The 23,615-nt window shown below is 45.1% G+C and overlaps 1 protein-coding gene across 1 annotated transcript; it reads left to right on the top strand.

Annotated features, from left to right (window-relative positions):
* Positions 1-10,999: 10,999 nt before the first annotated feature.
* Positions 11,000-22,939, top strand: LOC309673303 (acyl-CoA (8-3)-desaturase-like; the record flags this gene model as incomplete). The annotated part of the gene is made up of 12 exons (XM_082485044.1): positions 11,000-11,269; positions 13,637-13,747; positions 15,317-15,514; positions 15,902-16,003; positions 16,150-16,278; positions 17,730-17,790; positions 19,273-19,349; positions 20,180-20,277; positions 20,959-21,055; positions 21,774-21,853; positions 22,574-22,699; positions 22,888-22,939. The coding sequence occupies 12 exons, from the start codon at positions 11,000-11,002 to the stop codon at positions 22,937-22,939; spliced, it is 1,401 nt and encodes a 466-aa protein (XP_082341170.1).
* Positions 22,940-23,615: the final 676 nt, after the last annotated feature.

The raw sequence follows: 23,615 nt of genomic DNA on the forward strand, positions 1-23,615 counted from the left end.
AGCCCAGGAAAATGTCCCGTGGCTATACTGGTTCCAAGGCCTGAATTACCTGAAAGAGTTAAGTCTAGAGCAGCCTCACTCAAGATAGCTCATTCTTGTTTATTTAGAGTGTCCAGAGGATGTATACATGGGCGCTGAGTTTTCCTCTGTCAGCAGAGAGGAGCTGGACTCAATGGTCCTTATGGGTCCCTTCCAACTTGAGATATTCTACGGTTCTAACACGATCACATGGGAATTCAAAGGCTGAGAAATAATACAGTAAATTGCCAAATCCTGGAATAAAATCCTAAATGCCATTTTCGTTAATGATGTTTTGAGAGGGACAGTGGTCCTGTCTGATAATCACCTACAAGCAAAAAGGGTTGGTGGGGGGGAAGCCATGGGAGGGCAACGATGTCCACAAGCCAATCCTGTGGTGCACCTCTGCAAAAGAAAAAAGCAAACTTGTATTAGTCGAGAAGTTACCAGTGGTGAGAGAAAAAAAATGAGCGCTCTTGTACAAGACTGGGGAAATCTCTTCTAGAGGATTGTGCCAACTGTTGGGTGCCCATTCCACAGACAGATTACTTCAAAAATAAAGAGGGATGGCAACTTGGTAGGTCAGAGAAAGGCTGTGTTGCTCGTATGATCGGAAGCTAAAAGAACCTAGCAAATTTTCAGGGGGTCTTTCCAGTATTTTTCTCCAAATGAAAAGTCAAGAACCAATACAACTGTAATTTATAGATATGTATTTAAATCTTGTAGAACAATATGATTTACGGCTGTTCTTTGTAGGCGCTTAGTGGGTGCACAGAAATACTACGTTTGCTCTCACTGATGTCATGCTTCAAGAGAGGAAGTACCTTTCACGAGATCTAGCGAAAGAAGCGCATGTTGTGCACATATTATTATAGAAGCGACTTCTCAGGCAGAGAATGCGTTGCGCAATGTGTTTTCACCTCCTATTAGATGTGACTTGTCTGTACCTGTCGACATACCTCAGGCGGGTGGACCTTTGTCTGACGAGGCAAGTTGTAATAACCAGCTTTCTCCAAATAGGAACGTAGACAAAGCTTTCTACAAATGATACTTGTGAGGCTACGCAGAGTGTGGACACAGTCTGTAAGCTCCACGTGCAGGAGACCATCGCTGGCTGCTTCACCTCTTGACGTGCGCAGTTCCTGCCCCGTATCGGAAAAAGAGGGTGCAGTGGCATATACGTAAAGAATGTCCCTCTCTTTGTCTTCCTCGCCCAGAGAATATGTGAGGTTACTGTGGACACTGTCACAAGTTCCTCTCAAGGTTTTCTTTAAGGATATGAAGGTGACTCCAAGTTTTCTCGCACTTCTCCATCTCCATGGTGGGACGGCAACATAATCACTACTCTTACGAAGCCTCTGCTGACTTTCCACCACTGGTGTGTCACGGTTTCAGCTGGGATGGAGTTAACTTTCTTGCTAGCAGCCGGTGCAGTGCTACATTTTGCATTTGGGATGAGGAACAGTGATGATTGATAGTTCACTGATGGGTTTGGTCGTTGCTTGGCAGTCAAGGCCTTTTCTGCTCCTCACACCGTCCCTGGGGGGGGTGGCACAAGAAACTGGGAAGGGACACAGCCAGGACAGCTGACCCCAACTGACCGAAGGGATATTCCATGCCATGTGATGTCAAGCTCAGTGTACAAAGCTGAGAGAAGAGGAAGAAATGAGAGGATGTTTGGAGCTATAGTGTTTGTCTTCCCATGTAACCGTTACGCGTGATGGAGCCCGGCTTTCCTGGAGTCGGCTGAACACCCGTCTGCGATGGGAAGCAGTGAATGAATTCCTTGTTTTGCTCTGCTTGCGTGCGCGGCTTTTGCTTTACTTATTGAACCGCCTTTATGTCAACTCACAAGCTCTCTCACTTTTACTCTTCTGATTCTCTCCCTCATAGCAACCGGGGGAGTGAGCGAGCGGCTGCGTGGCCCTGGTTGCCACCTGGGGTTAAACCACGACGCAATGGGAACCATATTTCACCTTCTATACCATAACATTTGAGATTGTTTTTGTTCCTTTCTTTTCATAATTCCAAAGTCTTTTGTTGCTTCTGCTAAAACACATTTAGAGTTGCTAGGCAGTTTCTTTGGCCTTCTCCAAATACTATCTTCACCAGAACATCCCTCTCTGAAGATTAGGAAAGGAAATAATTATGGTTATGACATATTTCTGAAAACCAAGGGCTAAGAAATTAAGAAGTGTGCAATATTAATCCCTCTCTCCCTCACAGACTGGCAACGTAAAGCGGAAATCAGCCGAGAATATTCCAGGTACACCAAACACGTACGCAGTTAACCAACTGGATGGCGAGAGGTCAGGTTAGCAATGCTGTGACACGGGATTATCTGGAAGAGCCAAGAATTTCTGAGGGATTTCAGCCTCTCCCTGACCCTTTTGTGTACAGAGGACAGTGTTACATGTATTATTTCAAATACTCAGACGTAACTCCTATCTGTGCTGGTTTGCATAGATTAATATCAAGTAGCAGGAAATAGGGATTCTCTTGCTGCGGAGATTACCCCGAGTAAAGCAGTTGTTGTTTCATCTGCGCGTTTGATGGTAGGGAGGTGAAAGTGTCGTGGCAGGATCCCGGCCAAGAGGCTGAAAGAATCCAAATTTTGAGACAGTGTAGTAACCTGTATGGGGTAAGCTATGGCCGCGTAAACTTGAATCATCCACTCAAATGGGGGGATAGTCTCCCTGGCCTCTTAACAGAGGCAGATAACTGAAGTGAGACGCTTAAAGTTAGGTATGATGAGTCTAGACCCAAATATTTGGCCTTGTAGGGAAAACATAGACAAATTCTGTTCGCTGCAATTCTAAAATCAAGTGAGAGTGTCCGTGTATGCAGGGGAAGAGGGAGGAAGAGAGAGACTGGGAGATTAGGACATGAGTCAAATAACGTAAAGATCTGGGCATAATCTTAAATCTGTTTTCTGTTCTTCACATGACTGAGTTTGAAAGGCTTTAACTGTTTGCTGATTTTCAGGTGTCTGAGTTTGTAGAACAACTACTCTCTAAACAGATCAGGGTAAGAAAGTTACAAAGACTGATAAAGCTTTCAGCTGCTAAATTTCCTGCTTGTTCCAATAAGAGACTAATGCTCCCTGTGGGAGTAAGTGATCGTGCACTTAATTTCACGTGGAGGTTTTATATAGAGGTGATACGTGATTCTTTATCACGTCTTCCCTTTTGTAGCAAGGCAATCGCTGTCATGCTTTGCAAAGATTGAGGTGTGAGAAACGGGGCTGATGAGAGAAATCACTTCCCCACTAAGGTTACAAAATCTCTTCTATTGTGCAGCAGCTTTAAGCACGTGAGTACAGACGCCTCCGTAACTTTTGTACCCGGCATCTTTCTCAGCTTACCCTCCATTTATCCTATTAACAGTACTAGAAGTCACTCCATGTTAACATACCCCGGGAAGCAGACTGTTCGGCGGACGCCTGTTTTCTTTGCCACGTTGCCCGAGTTGGAGAGAAACTTGAAAAATTAAGTCAGACTGTTTGGGCCCCGAATGAGCTATCCTTCCCCACTCGCAATGTGCAGTAATAGTTCCCACAAACCAGCACGCGACAAAGAATATACGTTCTTTGTGTATTCTGTTCAAGTTCTTCTCTTCCTTATTTTTGGGACATAATATTCATAGCTTGCCTCAAATGACTTTCAAATAGGTTTTGAGTTTCCATGCCTCTGGGAAGCTCCTCCTTCATCCTGACATTCTTACCTGCCTTGTGCAGACATGCAGAGCCACATGTTTAGCGCCTCTTCAGCCCTGAATTTGTGACAGGGAACTTCTGGACTGATTTAGATAGAAGTATGGTGATCTGGTGCTTTGCAAAGCTAGTTGGAACGAGTTAAACGGGAACAACGCAAGGTTTTCTTAAGAGTTTAAGCTGTTAAAAGTGAGGAAAAGTTGGTGGGACAATGCTTCCGTATGTTTCCATAACTTCTTCAAGGGGTTAAGGCATCCACCCCGTGACTGGGGGTGCAGTTGTCACCAAAACAGGGCATAATAAGCCGTACTAGCCAAAAAGGGTGTAACGTGGTATGACAGAAAAGAGATTATATCACTCTTTCTATTCAGCAAGACTGTGCTGCAAATCTTGAGTCATACCCTGATGCTTTTTGGGGGGCAGTAGATAAGATCTGTTATTATGAAAGCACACGTTACATCATATGAAGATGCAAGGATACAATTCTGTCAATGCCACCCTTCCGTTCATACTGTAAAATTTTATAGCTGTGTTTCGGCATAGATATCTCATGCGAACACGGCAGCCAACAACTGTTTCTGTGACCATCTCCAGTGGTGTGCAGCAGCAACGTACGAGGCACGAGCATAAAAGATCTTTTGGGCACAATAAAGTGGGTTTTTTTCCTCTGAACTTCCAGCTTTGTCTCTTTGCTGACCTCCGCTGTGTTACATTATTTAATCTTTCAGAAATTTCTGCAAGGTAGCACAAACAGAAACCACCCGCTCTGTGTCATTATGAAGAGGACCTCTCAACACAGTGCTAGTTAACTAGTGGAACGCACCCAAATCGTGGGGAACGTCTGGAAAGAATACGGTTAGCATCAGCTCTGCGCCACATCAGCAGCTCCGCTAAAACACTAGTTATCAGAGTCTTCCTCACCTGAGTCTTTTCTGGACCCGTGTTAGGACCATGAACTAGGGCAATGAAGAATTTCTAAAGATGTCCCAAAGGTCCGTGCCAGCGTTGTTATTGCTCCAACAATGTGTGGCTCTAGAAGAAGTGTTCAGATGAAGCTACGTGCCACCGGTGGTCTCTTCCCTAAGACACGATCTTCAATTCATAGCAGCAAAGGGGGAGTTCCTGGTCATCGAGTAGTCCCAGGAAGCAACGATGGTTGCAGTGTTTTGAACTGGAGGGGAATAGGGATCAGCATGCTTGGGATTCATTTCTTATGAATACGGTGTGCCACCTCTAAGGATTTTTGCAGTGTTCTCGTAATCAGCTTTCATGAAAGATACAAAGAATTTACGGGATGTCCTGTTATACTTTTACACGAGCCAATTGCTATTTACATTTGTCAACTTGATCCAACCAATGAGAATGATGGGGCATTCACAATTTCTCTGGGCGACCTGTTCCACTGTCTCACCACCCTTACAGCAAATAAATTCTTCCTTACGTTCAATCTAAATCTACCCTCTTTCAGTTTAAAACTGTTACCCCTTGTCCTGTCACTACAGGCCTTGGCAAAATGTCTCCCTGCATCTTCCTTATAAGCTCCCTCTACATATTGACAGGCCGTGGACAACATCCTGATACGCTCGTTGCTAGATGCCAGCCGTGGGTTCATCACACCGTGAAATGAATTCAGCAGAGGAGCAGAAAGAATAAAGTATATTTTAGGCACAGGAAAATACTACAGAGCTTCACAGCTACGTGCACCAGGAGATCCGAAATGCTTTCAGACCCACGTGAAGTACAGCGTCTCACCCATAGCGCTGGTCTGCCTGAACAGTCCCACATCAGAAGTCCCCAGTGAAACATTAGGACCTTTTCAAGTCCCTACCGTGGCAGTCTTTCCCGCTTGTTGCCGTAGATTCCAAGAAGTAGCACCGATCCTGCTTCTCGTTCCTCTAACGTTGCACCACACGAGCAAGAAGAGTCAGAAAAGAAAAAGAAGGAACAGGAGTTATAGGTCACAAATAATTACTTATGGATCCAACTTGCATTTTCCTATATATTGCATTTTTATAAATCATGCTTTAATTTATTTATTTATATTTTGCACTTATGTTATTAATCAACACTTTTTTTTCTTTTTTTTTTTTTGGTGTGCTCTTTTCAGAGGCCCCTGTCTATAGAGAGTTGGGGTTACGCGTTGTGGCTGGCTGCTCTGACTATGTCCTTCAGTTACTTGTGTTGTTGAAGTTCATAGCGTCGTCTGTTACTGAAATTGTTACTGCTGCCCACACAACTGTAATGAAAGAGGAACCCATTAAAAAGATTTTATTGAGTTACAGTAGCAAAGGAAGCAGCCTACGCAACTCACTGAATTGATTTTCTACCGGTCCAAAAGAGCAAACCGAGGAAGGCACGTTGAGTCTGACATGCTGCTTATCAGGCAAATCCACACCCTGCCTTCCTTCTTGCTATTCAACACATTTTTCAGAGGCAAATTGTTGCAAATACATCGGCAGTTGCCCCTTCTGCCAGGGTAAAAGAACGAGCCTGTGCCACAAAATAGTGTATCAGCAGATAGGGACACACTGAGTCTAAAGCACGGCAGGAACGCAAGCCCTACGCAGCCCTAATCTCCTTGGATTGCCTACTTGGACATTCTCCAAACGTGGGAAGCGGTTATGGAATCCATCAGTATTCAGGTTGTACTCCATGGGGAAATATTTAACTTTTCAGCATTTGCGCAGGCTAAGGCAGGCTACAGCGAGACTACCTCATATGTTGGCACACCTGAGACTTTCTGAAACCAATTTGATCTTGCATGCTGTTTTCCAAATGCGCGTGGCACCCATAACCGTATGCAGCCCCATCCTGTCAAGTTTCCTAAATCGTGGAAGAAGGGGATGTGTAAGGATCTGTAAAACACAAACGGGCTCCTACAATTGACTGATGATCCTACATCAACAGGGCACATCCACTGGGGCTAACATCTGGCTGGGGACTGGTCGCCAGTGGTGTTCCTCGGGGCTCAATTCTAGGGCCAGTTCAGTTAAATACTTTTATCAACGATCTGGATGCGGGCGTTGCATGCACCATTAGAAAGTTTGCTGATGACAGAAAACTGGGAGGTGCTGGTGACTCTTGAGGGCCAAGAGGCCTCGCAGAGGGATCTAGATAGATTGGGGCACTGAGCACCCATCAATGGCATGGAATTTAACTTCAATACGTTCAGAGGAGGGTATTTTAACCTGCATACAAGCTGGTGAAAGGGCTGGAAGACATGCTTTATGAGGAGCCGCTGAGAACTTTGGGTTTGTCTAGTTTGGAGAGGGGCGACTTCATTGCTCTCTCCAGCTTCCTGAGGAGGGGACGCGGAGAGGGAGGTGCTGACCTCTTCTCCCTGGGATCCAGTGATAGGACACGTGGGAATGGTTTAAAGCTGCATCAGGGGAGGTTCAGATTGGACACTAGGAAGCGTTTCTTTACCAAGAGGGCGGTCAAACACTGGAACAGGATTCCTAGAGGCATGGTTGATGCCCCATGCCTGTCAGTGTCTAAGAGGCATTTGGGCAATGCCCTTAACAACATGCTTTAACTTGTGGTCAGCCCTGAAACGGTCAGGCAGTTGGACTAAATGACAGTTGTAGGTCCCTTCCAACTCAATCCTCTCCTCTCCCCTCCCCTCCCACAAGGGGCAAGAAAGTTCCTGCTTGTACAAATATGAAGGTGCTTCACCTCCCCATGTCTTTGGTGTCATTCGTCTGGCTAATGTTTCTCTGGTGTTCAAGAATCTGCCATGTCCATGGCATGCAGAAAGGGAACTGATAGAGTTCCTTTGAGAGTCAGCAAATATATCAACCACTTATGAGGTGCAACAGCTCAGTTTGGAAAAGTCCACGTTCAAATTTTAACCTGCATACAAGATCCATTTAGCCCCACCTCAAACCTTTTTTTTTTTCTTTTTTTTTTCTTGTTAAGCTTGATGATGTATGTATTAATACAAGAGTTCCAGAAAGGACCATAATGCAGGTTTGGCCCACTTCACCCTGATGCAAGGAAAGGAAGAATGGATTACAGAGCATAAAAATGTGGGATATGTGAGAGAACAAGTGGGTATCAGTTCGGTATCAAGTCATAATTTGACGTTTATCTTTTTAGCAGCTGAGAGCTTTTATTGTGGAAAGACAGATTGCAAAACATCAAAACAGAGAGCTGCAATACTGGAAATGCCTAAATTTAGCTTAATGGGGGGTTCCAGTAAAAAACTGAGTATCTGGCAACTTGATGTAATAGCTGTGGTTCAGATTAATGAAGTGTTTGTTACCAAATATATTGTTCCATTGTAAACACCATCTGGTACAATACCAATTATTATTATTATCAGCATTTCTATCAGAGCAATGTCTACAGGATGATACAGTCGTACTGTCGTGAGTGCCGTCCATCCCATGCAACAGACAGTTCCTTCTCTGAATGGGTTATGGTTGTGTCCAGCTCTGGAGCCCCCAACATAGGAAAGACATGGACCTGCTGGAGCGGGTTCAGAGGAAGCCGTGAAGATGATCCGAGGGCTGGAGCCCCTCTGCTGGGAGGACAGGCTGGGAGAGTTGGGGGGGTTCAGCCTGGAGAAGAGAAGGCTCCGGGGAGACCTTAGAGCCCCTTTCAGTCCCTAAAGGGGCTCCAGGAGAGCTGGGGAGGGACTTTTTACAAGGGCATGGAGTGATAGGATGAGGGGGAATGGCTTCAAACAGAAAGAAGGGAGATTTAGATGAGATATTAGGAAGAAATTTTTCACTCTGAGGGTGGTGACCCCCTGGCGCAGGGTGCCCCGAGAAGCTGTGGTTGCCCCATCCCTGGAGGTGTTCAAGGCCAGGTTGGAAGGGGCTTGGAGCAACCTGGGCTGGGGGGAGGTATCCCTGCCCAGGGCAGGGGGGTTGGAACGTGATGATCTTCAAGGTCCCTTCCAACCCAAATCATTCTATGACTCTATGATTCTATGCGGCTCATGATGGAGTAGTTAAAGTTTCAGTTATCCAAGGGTTTGACATATGTCTGTGAAAGCATTTCATAGCCTGGCCACCATTGTAGGTGTTTGAGGACAATTCTTAAGATCTAAAGCTCCAGCTAAGGCCGTTGCCTGTCTCCTGAAGCTGCCAGGTTCTCGGTGCCGGCTCTCACTAAAGTTCTCAAACCCCAGTTTCTGAATCATGCACAGTAGTTGTTTTGGGAGTACTTTTTCACCTCACCTGCGGCAGTTTGAGGGCACACACATCCTTCAGCCGGTCGAGAAGCTTTACTGGGGCAGCTGAGCAGCTGGATGCTCAGTATGCTAAAAACTACTGGGTGAAAAAGCTTTTCCCTGCCTGGCTTACTGGCCCAGCGGCAGCTGCAGCTTTACATCAAAGAGAACGGGGAAAGAAGGTACTTTTCTATTTTGCTCAGCAACCCGTGATTCACTGAAAAGGTAAAGTACCAAAGGGATTTGAACTTATTTCTCTTGCGCATTGCCAGATTGCCCTGGCCAGCCGAGCATCCTCAGGAAGGTGGAGAAAAAGATGAAATGGGAAATCTCTCAGTCGTGTTCTTGAAGCTATTTAGCTTTGTGCAGGATTTTAGGGGCAGAAAAAGCAGCTAAGGAGGCAGGGACACAGGACAAGGGGGCTGAATTCTTCCTCCTTTTGGCTGAATATTCAGTGTTGAGCGTTCAGTGTAGGAGGGAAGCTAAAAGGAACAAGTTCTGCTGTAATCCCAGAGGTGTGTACTGGTGCACTGGAGATGGCTTATCTCAAATGTTATAATAACATATTTTGTTAAAAAGTACCAAACGTGAACCTGAGGGGTGGCAAAGCCCAGGAACGAGAAGGAAAAGTTGCTTTCTGACTGCCTACCACGACAGGGGAGAAGCAAAGAAACAGGTCGACGGCAACGACTATTAAACTTCTTTTTAAAGCATCTTATTTCGTTGGCTGTTGTGGGGAGCTGGGCTGAGAAATCGACTTTAGTCTTTTCACACCTTCTTATAAAGGGGAAGAGTCATAAACGCTATTTAAGCAATTGAACTGTGATAACTATATGAGATTTCTCCCGGTTCTTCGGATCAACATTTCTCCCTTGAAATACAGCCTGCAGAATTATCATCAAGTGAGAACTTGACTAGCCCAAGCAGCCTCAAAAGCAAAGGAGTACTGGGGAAAAAAAAATAAATAAACCGCAAGTAGATGTGTGAAAGGGGTTAGAAATATGTAGGAATTCATTCGAATTAAATACTGCAAACCACCAAAAGTTAGTAACGCAGACAAATTCATTTCAGTTTTGACCAGATGCTTTGAAAACTCTACGCTAGTTGTGGGCTCCTCCACCTGTGTTCATGCTGATGTGGCTTTTAACGTATGTTTTTCTATGGAATAAAGAAATAATTGACTCAGTTGCGGTTTTATAATATTTTCAAGACTTCGTGGTTTGTTTTGAAAAGACAAAATTATGGGAATGTTATGACTGCTTTAAAAAGATAGGAAAGAGGTGAACCAAGCATTGTTTTGCAATTAACACTAATTTCCCGGAGTCCCCAAGTCAATAGTTTGCTTAGTAATTTTACAAATGAGAAGGGGCAGGGGGAGGGGAAGAAAAAGCTGTTTCACGATATACCACCAGAACGTGGTATAACTTTTTTTTTTTACTTTTGTTTTTTAATTAGGCATAAGAATGTGCATAACTTGTGTTTCTTCTGAAGGGGTTCATGGACTGTAACGTCTCAACTAAGCCGCAGAGTGATATTATTTCTCTGGTTAACAGCAGGTTGATCTGAGGTGTCTTGGGAAGAGAACAGGTTAGATGAGAGACAAAAAACCCCAAAGCAGTCAGATACTCCTTACCTGTGGTTACTTTCGGTAAGCTCCTGAACAGGCAGACAGGAACAGACCTGGACACAGACTTATTTTCTCGCGTCTTCTGTTTGTCCGGCAAGGGGAACTGTTACAGCTTCTGGTGACCGGAGGATTTTGTCCCACTGCGAGCACTACACAAGACCAATTTCTGTGGTGTCCAGCTAGAAGCGAGAAGATACTTTCATTCTAAAAAAATTTTTTTTTAAGTTTTTTTGTTTTTTTTTTTTTTTTTTTTTAATGAGCAGTTAATGTTTTCCACGTGTTTAAATGCATACTTGGATTGCGCTGCGGGGGAAGGAGCAGTTTTGGGGTGAAACCCAGAGCTCTGCCCGCAGCCCAGCACCCACCAATCTCCCCGGGGGTGGGGGAGAGGAGGAGGGTGTGGCCGGGGCGTGTCCCCCCACCCCCACCCCATCCCTCCCTTATATGCCATGGTGGGAGCGGGATGCCGGAGCTGGCCAGGAGGGACGGAGGGAGGATGGCTCCGCTGTGGGGGGCTGGGGAGGTGGGTGAAGAGCGGGTTGGGGACCCCGTGGCCGGGCGGGCTCCGCAGTGCTTCACCTGGGATGAGATCCGGGAGCAGAGCGGAGGGGGACCCCCCCCGCAGCAGCGGTGGCTGGTGATCGATAGGAAGGTGTACAACATCAGCCACTTCTACCGCCGGCACCCCGGGGGCGCCCGGCTCCTCGGTAGCCACGCCGGGCAGGATGCCACGGTGAGCGGAGGTGATGGGGAGGTGTTTGGTACCGGCTGGCTTTGAGATGTGGGGAGGAGGAGGAGGAGGAGACAGGTACCTGGTAAGCATCATGCAGCGAGAGCTCAGGAGGTGACTTCGCTGGGGACTTTGGCGGGGCTCAGGAGTCAGGAGCACGGTCAGGGGTATATAGCATCATCGGTGATGTGTGGTGTCAAAGCTACATGCAAGCTTGCTACGGAAACGGGTAAATATGGGCTTAGCCCATGGGGCAACCAGACTGTAACCGTCTGTCCAGCTAAAAGTCTTTAGGATTACTCTTATCTCCTGATCTTGCTTTTGCAGCTACTGTGGATGACAGTGGTTGCTTACAGGCAGGGCAAGGTGGGGAGGAATAACCCCACGCACTGGTACAGGTTGGGGGTTGACCTGCTGGAAAGCAGCTCTGCAGAGAGGGACCTGGGAGGCCTGGTGGGCAACAAGTTGACCATGAGCCAGCAATGTGCCCTTGCAGCCAAGAAGGCCAATGGCATCTGGGGGTGCATTAAAAACAGTGTGGCCAGCAGGTCAAGGGTGGTCCTCCTTCCCCTCTACTCTGCTCTGGTGAGGCCACATCTGGAGTACCATGTCCAGTTTGCGGCTCCCCAGTTCAAGAAAGATGGGGATCTGCTAGAGAGGGTCCAGTGGAAGGCTACAAAGATGATCAGGGGACTGGAGCATCTCTCTGATGAGGAAAGGCTGTGAGACCTGGGGCTGTTCAGCCTGGAGAAGAGAAGGCTGAGAGGGGATCTCATCAACACTTATCAATATCTAAAGGGCGGGTGTGCAGAGGACGGGGCCAGACTCTTTTCAGTGGTGCCCAGTGACAGGACAAGGGGCAACGGGCACAAACTGGAACACGAGAAATTGAAGCACATCAAATAAGCTGTGCACCATAATGGAAAAACACCGGGTTATTTCCCCCTCTCTCTCTTTAAGCATATATGATAAAACTCCAGCTGTAAGTGAAATTAATAGGAAGGGGTTTTACTTTGCTCCAGAGATGCTGAAGAACACAGAACTCTTCACCAACTCAGTGCTTTTGGGTAACAACAGCATCACCGCAATATTCAGAATATGTATTTATTCCACGGCAAACTGCTATCAGTATCACTGATACATGTGATACTGGAGCATCCTGCCCTGCTCGGACTCTGCACACTCGCAAGCTGTGTATCTTGGCCTCCGCAAAACCAGTGGAAGGGAGTAAAAAGTGGACTATTTGCTACAGGTTCGTGCAATCCAGCACCAAGAAAGCCACGCTGGCACTAGTCAGCCTCTGACAGAAGCAGGGTAAATCAGCGTGCGGACTTCTGCGCTCTCCTGTGTAGCCTGATTATGGGTGAAGTGTCTGGTTTGGAGTAAACGTGGTTATATCCACCCTGAGTTGCTGTGGGAATATATCCAGGACGTTGTGGGTGAAGTAAGAAACCCCTCGTGAAACCGCTCTGCGCAACGAAGAGACTGTGTGAATTCAACAGGCTCTTCAGTTAGTCTGGGAGGCAGAGACTAAAAAAAAAAGTGAAAGAAGCATTTATCAAGAAAATCCCTAAGGCTTTAGCGAGACCTGTACATCTTGGAACAAGTAACTTAATCTTTTGAATGTATATTATGAAAAACTAAGAAATGATCTTAGTTTGATTGGAAGATTTTACCAAGAGCATAGAGCTTTGAAGATGGTAACTTAGGAGAGGATGAAAAATGAGGGAGGTTTTCAGTAAGAAAAGAAACCCGAGGAGTGGAAAAACATGTATAATTAATGTATAATTAATGCCACAATATTAGTAAGGGTGACACTGCGCAAAACTACCAAGAGGAGTCCTTTTATTGCTGCTTTTTGTTGGGGTGTTTTTTCACAAAGGGTAGAAGAGCAGAGTTAAGGAATGAGGTGAGTTAGAAAACGACTTTGACCAATTGCACAACAAAGAATGTTCTGCTCCACTGATAAGAAAGGTCTTTTGGGAACCTGGATGTCCAGGAAGGTGGAAAAGTCACTAATATGGGGGTTGAGAAGAGGAGGAAGAAGAAAGGCAAGGGAACTAGACTCTGCTTTAGACGTACGCTGGAGATTCCTTCCATTTCATATTATGGAGCTTGCATACCTGTAGTAATTGCAGTAGTGGAAGTCAGACCTCTTCCATTGCCACCTGAAATAAGATCTCATTTAAGAGGACAGGACAAACACGAGAAGAAAAAGGTCAACAAAACTCGAGGAGACAGAAAGGTAAGCCAGGCAGCTTTGCTTTTGTGGTTCTTCCACAGTGAACGTCTTACTGTGCACAGCAGACTGAGGTTATTAACATAGAATTTGTTTTTCTTACCTCTTCCTTTACTCTTGTGTGCTTGCAGGATGCCTTTGTAGCATTCCATGTTGACAAGGTGCTGGTGAGCAAGTACTTGAAGTCACTGCAGATTGGGGAGCTGGCACCAGATCAACCCAGTATTGAGCCCACTAAAAATGTAAGTCTATTCTCATAAATCAGAACAAAGATAGAATAAAGAGAAATATTCTGAGATTAGATGTTGTTCTTCTGTATCAGCGTAGCTCCTGGAACAATAGGATCCAGGTTCTTCACAATTTTTTGTGCTACTACTTAGAAACAATACACGAATATTAGTCTAAAGCCACATTATGTGGTTCAAAGATTCCTGAAGATGAATTTTTCTTATCACAGCAACTCTACATAAATAGCAGAGCCTTGTTTTGCTCTCATGAATATCACAGCTCTCAACTTCTTTCCCCTTGCTTTGAGAAAGAGCTAATCAAAAATTAAACAATTCTTTCCAGCTGATAGCAAATTTTCAGACTATACTCCCTTCTGTTGTAGGTATCTGTAGGGAGAGACTGCAAATAGAGTGTTTTAGCCTTGAATTAAGTTTCACGGGCTCTATTGGCATTGCGCTTTTGGACAGCCTTCTTGTAGCTGTCTCAAGGTCCAACTGCACGATCATTCACAGCAGCACTGCTGATGGCACTATGGGGGTAAACAATTGGTATGTCAAAGAAAACCTCATGAGAGAGGCACAGACAACAGAACAGGAATGTCTTAGAGTACAAATATTCCCTGGGCTGTATGGTCCTCATCGCTTCCCACCACCCAAGACTATCTTTTCCCCATTCCTCCTAGCCTGGCCTGACTTTTCCTTTGCATAGTTCCTCGCTGCATGCTGAAGATGATACACGGCCCCACGTAACTCAGGCACTAACAACACAATTCAGAGCAGTCTGGCTGTCCCAGAAAGGCACAGCCACAATTCCTACATAGGTGGGAACCTCATGAACCCTCTTACCCCATGCCTTGCCTGCTTCTCGATCCCACAGCTGACCTGCACCAGAGCCTGTGTGTGCCTTGCTCCATGCAAACTCCATTTCCCCAAAACGATTGAGTGTAGGCTGGCAAGCTCCTTGGGTTGCATGGAGACAGGAATCAGGCTTGGGAGGCACCAGCAGAGCTGGCAAAGCCAAAAGGTGGGTTGGTCTAGCACCTCTGTTGTGCTTATTTCTTCTTCCACCCGCCTTCCTGAGGGCCCAGCAGCCTGAGGCCAGCTGGGCCGTAGGTGCCATTTTCATACAGGTATTTAACCCTCTCCTGTTAATCTTGGGAAGGGTAAAGTGAAAACATGTATCGATCCCTTGGAACTGGTGGCAGAATTCTACTTTCATTCCAAAGGCCTACCACAAGATGGCATGCTATGTTCATGCACATACAGCACACCTTCCACCTGAGCCCTCCGCTACCTGCCAAGATGATGATGGAAGTACCAAAGATACAGTCTTAGGGGTTGAGGGTACAGACACGGTGCTCTGTGCTGGCTGCTGCTCGGTCTGCTCTACGTACCTTATCAGGCAAAGGCACAGAGAAGCTGTAGGAGAGCAATGATAAAGTTGACTAAGGTGCAAGCCCAGGTCTTGCCCGTTTGGCCAGATCCTTTGCTCTTTCTTCCCTCCATTTAAGTGGTCCTTGGCTTTTGAGGCTGCAGTGCTACACTCTAGAAACAGGGAACAGGTAACACTGCTGCTTCCCACAGAAAATGCTGGTGAAAGACTTCCGTGAATTGCGTGCTACAGTTGAGAAAATGGGACTCCTGAAGCCAAATCAACTCTTCTTCTTCCTGCACCTCGCTCACATCCTCCTGTTGGATACTGCTGCTTGGCTCATTCTCTTCTACTTTGGGACATCCTTAATGCCCTTCATTGTCTCTCTGGTGGTGTTGACCATTTCCCAGGTAAGCAACTAAGTCCACAGCACGTACATGTGGACTCGCGTCAACTTTCATACACATAATACTATTGCAGTTTTCTAGTCCTCTATTTCCTTAGTTGGTATAGTTCTCCTTTTTCATAAGACGACAACTGCTGCACGCACAGAAGATGTAAAGAAGAAATTCTGCACATGGGGAGCTCCCACAAAACCTAGTCTGGGATTCTTTCAGCAAGATATATTCTGGGGGAAGTCTTAAAAGTATCAGGATTTCACAGTTCCTTTCCAATTGTGACTTCGGAGCAGTGTCTGAGAAACAGGTCTTGGTATTTCAAAGCAAAGGACAGGTGTGGCTTTGTCCTGGTCTCGATTCCTGTTTTTCTCCCCTCCCAATGTCTTTTTCCTCTTCTAGGTCCAAGCTTCATGGTTGCAACATGATTTAGGACATCTTTCAGTCTTCAGGAAGACCAAGTGGAACCACTGGCTGCATAAGTTTGTGATGTGCCATTTGATTGTAAGTATCCAACTCTGGAAAAACTTTTTAGATTTGATGGCTTTCCTGTAAAAGCGCGTGTTCAACATTGGGTGAAGGAGGGGAACTGGAGAGAATCTATCTCCAAAAGCATCGTACTTTTCACACTTTGTTCTTCACTAAAACAGGGGGCATCAGCCAACTGGTGGACTCTCCTGCACTCCCGGCACCATGCCAAACCCAACTGCTTCCAGAAAGATCCTGATATTGATATGCACCCTTTCTTGTTTACTCTGGGGAAGAAATTCTCTGTGGAGGTCAGTGTCTGTGTGCACGTGTACACTCACGTACCGGGAACTGGGAAGAACACCCTAGTCAACAAAAAGCGCGCTGTACTGTAAAGATCTAAAACAAAGATGTGATGACAGTTTCTGAAAAAAGACGGCTTTCATCTGTGTCTACTTTTTTCAGCCTTTGGAAGCAGTGCACAGTTCACATTAAGTTCCTTTAAAAATTTCTGGAACAGTTGACAAATAGTTGTAAATAAATTAGACGTGATGTACGTGCATCATATATAAGGTGGAAAATCCATCAGGAAAAAGTCTATTAATGGTTATATCAACTTAATGACCTAGCTGAACAACTCGATAATCAATGATTATTAGACAACTTGTAAACATTAATATGAAGCATGTCTGCAGTTGGCCTGGGATTACTACTTTAATGTTAATGGCTGAGGCTTGGAGATACAGGTGGCTTTGGCATGTCTACGCCGTCTAGGAGGGGGCAGAAGCCTTGCTGCCAAAGGCAGCCGGCACAGCAGGACTGAATAACCAAGGGTTGTCCCTGTAGCCGCTGGCAGGCCACTCCAGCGGGCAGAAGTCATTTGACCACATAGGATCTTCTCAGCTTGCACTGCTAGGCCACTTCCAGGAGCAACAACCCGAGAAAAGGGGTCCAGCATTTTGTTGTACAGCTTCAGCCATTCTCGAGACCCTGTCAGAGTCGCTACAGCAGTGAAATATGTTTCTCCTTGGAAGACCTTTGCCTTCATGAAATTGCCATTTAAATGTACAGGATCAGAGAAGAAAGTAGGTGGGGAAAAAAAAAGAGAGAAAATACATGAGACTATTTTTGACTGATAATATAACTTAGCCTTCAAATATCTATTATTTCACCAAATGAATTATGAATGTGGTAAGAACACAAACCCAAGGAAACCCACCCGTTAAAATTCACCTCTATTCCCCCTCAAAATTATTTTTATCATAACTTACAGATCACACCACCTTTTAATGGATGAAGTGTTCTGGCACAGCTTTTACTACATCATTCCGTTCCAACCCAGACAGTGGTGGTATCTGTGACAGCAGTTTCCTTCCCACCATACACCAACGTCGGGTTTTCTTGTGGGCGGTTACTTCTGTTTTGGCTTGTTACAAGCGTATCTAGAACTGCTTTTCAGCAATCACTCAATTTATTTTCCCTTACTGGAGAAAAGTCTCATGCTGACTTAACAGTTTATCTCTGAAGGATTTAAAGCTGTGAGTCATTAAAGCCTTACATTAATGGAATGAGGGTTTAGAGAAGAGGTGTGTTATGTATGTAACCTAATAGGACAGGTATGCAAGAGGGAGACAGGAGGAATGAGGGCTGTGGGAAGCGTGCAAGAAGAGTGCCTCAGGGGAAGAAAGAATAGGAAACGGCAAGTTACCTCTGCAGATTGCTTAGTTTCCACTCGGTGTTTTTTCGCTGTTTCTGTTCACAGCTTGGGATCAAAAAGAAGAAGTACATGCCATACAACCACCAACACAAATACTTCTTCATCAGTGAGTATCGCCACTCTCCTGCAATACCAGGAGGGGTAGTAATGGGGCTTGTAGATCCTACTTTTGACCCGTAGGACTTGAGCAGACCTAAGGTGCCTGCATCAAAGAACATAATAAACAGTTTGCATCTAATTTTTGGAGGACTTGAAAACCTGACTGGATAAAACCCCCGAGTAACATGGTCTGTCCTCATAGCTGATGCTGCTTTGAGACCCTGAGGTCCTTTCCAGCCTGAATTATCATACGATCCTACGTGAGATCTGGTTTCTATGCCCTCCTTGACTTGAAACACGTTAATTTGGTTTGAGAGTTTCTAACCAAATGGCTTAAGTTTGTTCCAGGGTAGAAAAAGTAGTGGGGTACACTTATCCCAGGTCACCTTAAAACTGTACTGCTTTGCAAAAATAAGTCTACATCTATTTGGCCAGAGAAAAGGAGAAAGACTCTTAACTTACTAATTAAGGAAGTTTCCTGTGAGAGTGCGATGAGGGCTCCAGGGACTGTCTGTGAGCTGTATAATGTACGGCTAATAAAGTGCCTAAACCGAGGGGAGGAAAAATTCAGAATTTCTCCACTGTGAGTGCCCTGATCTCTGGGCTCACTCCTGCCCCCTCCTTCCCATCTTAGGGAAGCTTTATTCCTTCTGCAAAGCAGCACAATTTCAACACCTCTTGCATCTCTCCACGATAGTCTGGTCCGCTGCTTAGGGCGCTTGCCTGAAAAGAGGACAGTATGAATTTGAACCCTAAAACCCAGCAGAAATGGGCACCTCCAAGGTGTGATTTATTTGACCTGTTTTTAACCGTGACCTCTGAAGATGGCAGGAACCACACTCCAGCAGTGGCGGCTCTCTCGAGCGGCTAGATAGAACGAGCAGGGTCAGTTCAGATGTGCCTATCTCAGATACGCACCTTGGAGATGCCTGGTTGAGAAAGGCAATCCTATCCCGAGTCTCCCACATCCTCCACAGTGGCTGATTTACAATGTCATACCACATCTTATAGTAGTATCCAAATTTAACTAGTAGTCTGTGGGGGTTTTTTTTTGGTTGGTTTTTTTTTTTAAGTACAAGTGAGATGTCCATTTGGAAGGTTGAGTTTGAGTTCTTGCAACCCAAAATCCCTGGTAGGCAGAGGATTTCAGATGTATTCCTGCCGTTCCCCTCCTTTGAACAACTGAATGGGGAGCCAGAAAAGCTCTGGGGCTGTGGAAGCCATTTCTCAAAATATTCCTCTGTGGCTGTTCCTCAGTTAAAAGCCTAAAACAAAATTTCAGGTTTGTAAGCACCACCATATTAACGAACAGACCTAGAAACATTTGGAGGCACTGATAGAGCATCCTAACCCGTATCAGTCATTGCTTTCTTGCAAAGTGGTTACTGTGATACTCAAAAGGATTATTAAGTTTCCGGGGTCTCGCCCTCCTTATTTTTCAGTCATTCAGTCCTTGACATTACCGGTGATAACAAATTCTCCCTTACAGCTCTTCCTCCGCTCCTGTTTCCCACCTACTTCCACTGCCACACATTTTACATCGCATACACCAAAAGGTATTGGGCGGTAAGTAGCACTGCTCGTGCAACCAAGACGGAGTCAGTTGTGGGCCTTCAACCTTTCTTCTGAACACAAGAACCAGCTTCTGCCCAGAGCTCAGTCCCTGCTGTGGGACACCATATGCCATTCAGTTAGGTATAGAATACGACGGTTGGTTTGGTGCAGGATTTTCAGTGGCTCTGCGTGCTTTCTGCTAAACCTGTTATGCTCCTCAGCTTGATGACAAAGGCCTGAAAACAAGCAACAGGCTGTTTTGGCTTCTACTTGCTTTGCCTCATTTGCAGAACCATGAAGTATACTGGCTCCGTTGGTTTGGGAAGCAAATTGGAAGGTCCGTAGTGGTCAGGAACAGGAGGATGCGGATTTATAAGAACTGTTGTTGTTTTGTTAGCAGTGTGCATGTACTTGGCATTGCGTCCTATGCCAGGCAGCCAGAATTAATGCTTCATCCTCCCTCCTCTTGCGTGTGTGATGCAAAATAGGAGGACGGAGCAACTTCCAGCCAAAATGAGATCGTTGGTCTAGCACTCAGTTCACTGTGGAGTCCTGGGCAATGATTTTATACAATCTTCAACTCACGTTCCTGAATGCACAGTCATTTGCTAATACATTAATCTATTTACTGGGCGTGAACGCTCAGATTCATGACTATGACAGCAAGCCGTGAAAAGAAAGCGTTATTAGCTTACGTTCACTTGGATTGCTCCAGCTGATTCAATTTAGCGAAAAGCTACAGAAACTGAACGTATTGTACATATCACATGAAGCTTAGAAAAAGATTTCAACAAGTTTAATTTATAATTATTGTCTTTTCTTGTTGTCTCCGATTTTGATAGGACTTGGCCTGGATGATGACCTTCTATATCAGATTCTTTTTTACTTATGGATCGTTATTGGAAATAAAGAGTCTCCTGGCATATTATTTTATATTCAGGTAATGTCTCTTTTAGAAGGTTCTTCAGCATTCCCTTACATATACTTTCTATCTGCGCCCGCCTGCCTTTCTCTGCCTTTGCTTATCTTTCCACGTTCACCTTTATTTTATTTATTTTTTTTTTTGCTTAGTTTTATAATCCCACAAAGTTAAACTAAGACTCCTCTGCTCAATTGCCAGTTCAAGTTTTATGTCACCTCATTGGCTCTGGCAGCAAAGAAACTTCACTGAGCGCTGACCAAATTGAGAAATACCTACCTTGCACAACATCCAGTGCTTTGGATGTCGAGTCTGCTACTGGTTAGAGAAAGTGAACATTTAACAGAACCAGCTGAGCCTGGGCTTGCGAACGCCCAGGCATTACCCAGCAGCATGGGCTTGAATGGACAATGCCCTCTCCGCTTGGATCATTTTACTGATTCTAATCATTTTCATCCTTGGCTACAGATAAACCAAGATGAATAACAGGCTACATCAGTTTCATCACAGAACATATTTAATAATCATGAGTTTCATTGGGAAGTATGAAACTTCCAGGTTCTGGAAGTTCTTCCAGGTGCTGGATTAGCAAGGCTGGTGTTCAGCCACGTGTTCATAGGTCCGGCTATGCTGTTATATCAATGGCTCAGCCTTGACTTGCTCATCTGTTACTGAATTCTGGCCTCTTGTCTGATTGCACAGGATGCTCGAGAGCAGCTGGTTTGTCTGGGTTTCACAGATGAACCACATCCCTATGGATATTTACTATGACAACAATTTGGACTGGGTGTCTACTCAGGTAAAATTTTCGACTCTTAAGAATTGTGGCCATACAGGTTCAAATTCCAGCCATAAGACAAGCAAGTCCTCTGTTGCATTAAGGGTGAAAACCTGTTGGTAACTGTGAAGAGAAGGTTAATAAGATAACGGGATTCAGTTACGGTAACAGTAAAGGAGGATAGCAATGACAAATTCATGGGCAATCTGAAAATCAAAGCTAGGTCTAAGGCCTATTTCCTAAACATACCCACCTCCCCACTTATTGCCTTGTTCTGTCTTAGATCTTTTCCATTTATGTAGAGATGGAAGTTTGTGTCCTGCTCTTGCTGAGCCATTTCACACTAGCAGAATGCCAGTGTGGCATTCCCTCTTCACAGACAGACTTACCGGAGTCCAGCAGTAAAGTCTGACCACCACAGAAGTCCTCTGCCATCTCTGCTTTTTCTGCAGACATAGATTTGAGAAGACCAGGAGGAGGAACTTTTGACCATTCTCACGCATGCACAGGAGCACAGAGCCAACTCCTAGTTTTACCATGGTCCATGTTAGCCAGTCTAAGCACATCTGCTGGTCCACAAAGCTGAAGGAGAATTAAGATCCTTGGCTTGAGGTAGCTCAGCTTAGGCCAACAAAAAACAACAGAAGAGAGTGGCACAGCATACTGTGCTCTTGAGACAAACAAGGAAGGCTGTCGTCACCAATCTGTACTGATTTTGCTTTCCTTTCCCCTCCTCTAGCTCCAGGCAACGTGCAATGTTGAGCAGTCTCTGTTCAATGACTGGTTTACTGGCCATCTGAACTTCCAGATTGAACATCAGTGAGTACACATCCTGAGAAAGAATTTTCTTCCCTTTAAATATTTTTTCTTCTCTCTTTTTTTCTTTTCCCTATTCTTCTTTGCTCCGCATTCTACAAATAATTGGGGGGCACCAATGAGTTTGTCTTTAAAAAGGCTGAAAACCCTAAAGAGAATCATAATCAAGATCTCCACTGGACCCACAGGAAGGCGAGAACGACTAGTGAAAATTGAGCATGGGCAGGGTCTATGAAACCATGCAGATGGCAACAGGGTCTATCCAAAGGAGTAGCTTGTAAGCATCAGTGAAAATGCACCTGCTAAGGCATCCTGTTTAGTCTGACATGGCAGTTTAAGCCTGCGTGTACTAACTACTTATCCTATTACTCTAAAGACTGAGCTGTGCAACTGAAGGATGGGCTCATCTCCTTTTCTGCGCCATGGAGATGGTTACTTCTGGCGAAGGGGCAGGGAGAGGAAGTAATTTCTTCCAGTTTATGGCACCACTTTGGAGAAACATCACTTCAGAGATGCTAGAGACAGCTGTGGAAAATAACAGAGGGGGAAAGCAGGAAAGTCTTATGAGTTACTTGTGCTAAAAGCACACCAAGGGGCGAAGAAGAGCCAGGAGCACCTAGAGACCCTACTCAGCCTGCGCTGGGTGATTCCTGGGAAGTAATAATGAATGGTAATATTTCTTATGGAGCACTGGAAGAGAATGTGTCTGTCTCCTGTTCACAGCTTATTCCCAACCATGCCAAGACACAACTACTGGAAGGTGGCTCCTCTGGTGAAGTCCTTGTGTGCCAAGCACGGCATTGAGTACCAATGTAAGCCACTGCTCACGGCTTTTGCAGACATTGTGCAGTAAGTAACAACACCTTGGCAAAAAACTGCAGGAGGATTTAGGGGAGACCAGAATCTTAAGAACAAGAGTTCACTTGTTCTTCTCTTACAAATCAACACACAGAAAATCCTCATTTCCCCCGTCCCCACCAATGCTCCCTTAAGCAATCCTGCGTAACATGGCCTCCTGCACTCTTTCTCTCTCTCAGATCTCTAAAGAATTCAGGGGAGCTCTGGCTTGATGCCTACCTACACAAATAAGAAAAGGCTTGATGATACCAGTCATAGCCTGCCACATCTTTGCATTCCCAGCAAGCTGAGGAGCAGGGACCACAAGGGACTCTATGGCAGAAGACAATGAATAAGAACTGAAGGATATGATTACAATAGATATGAAGTTACCTGAATTTTACTTCTGGTCTTTCCTGGTGTTTTGGTTCAGACACATTAAGAGTGGATAGGGCAAGCAGGAGATGACTGGTTAGCAGGAGATGACTGCTTAGAACAGAAGAAACTCTTTTGTTGCTGTCTCTGAGGAAATATGGCCAAGAGCATTTCTAAGCCTGAGTATGTGTTCAAGTCAGATTATGGACTGGTGCTGCTGCACACACGAAACTTCACATCAAAGTCTTCTGACCAGTTTTTTTGGTTTCTTTGGGTTTTGTTTGTTTGGGGTTGTTTGGTTTTTTTAAGGTACTCCTCATGTGGCAGGTTTAATACTTAATACAATGCTTATTGGGAGTCATTTGAAATTGTACAGGATTTTGAATTAACATGCACTTAAATCATAATAAATTATAATAAACTACATATACTCTAAGTGCTATAGCACTTGCAATCTGCAGTTGAATAACATAGTGTGTTTCCCATTACTGTTCTCTAGACCATCCTCATTGTCACAGTGCCAGGCATGCCCAGTTGCCAGGAAGAAATACAT

The sequence above is a fragment of the Vanellus vanellus genome, assembly GCF_965231255.1.
Source record: "Vanellus vanellus genome assembly, chromosome: 6".
NCBI lineage: Eukaryota > Metazoa > Chordata > Aves > Charadriiformes > Charadriidae > Vanellus > Vanellus vanellus.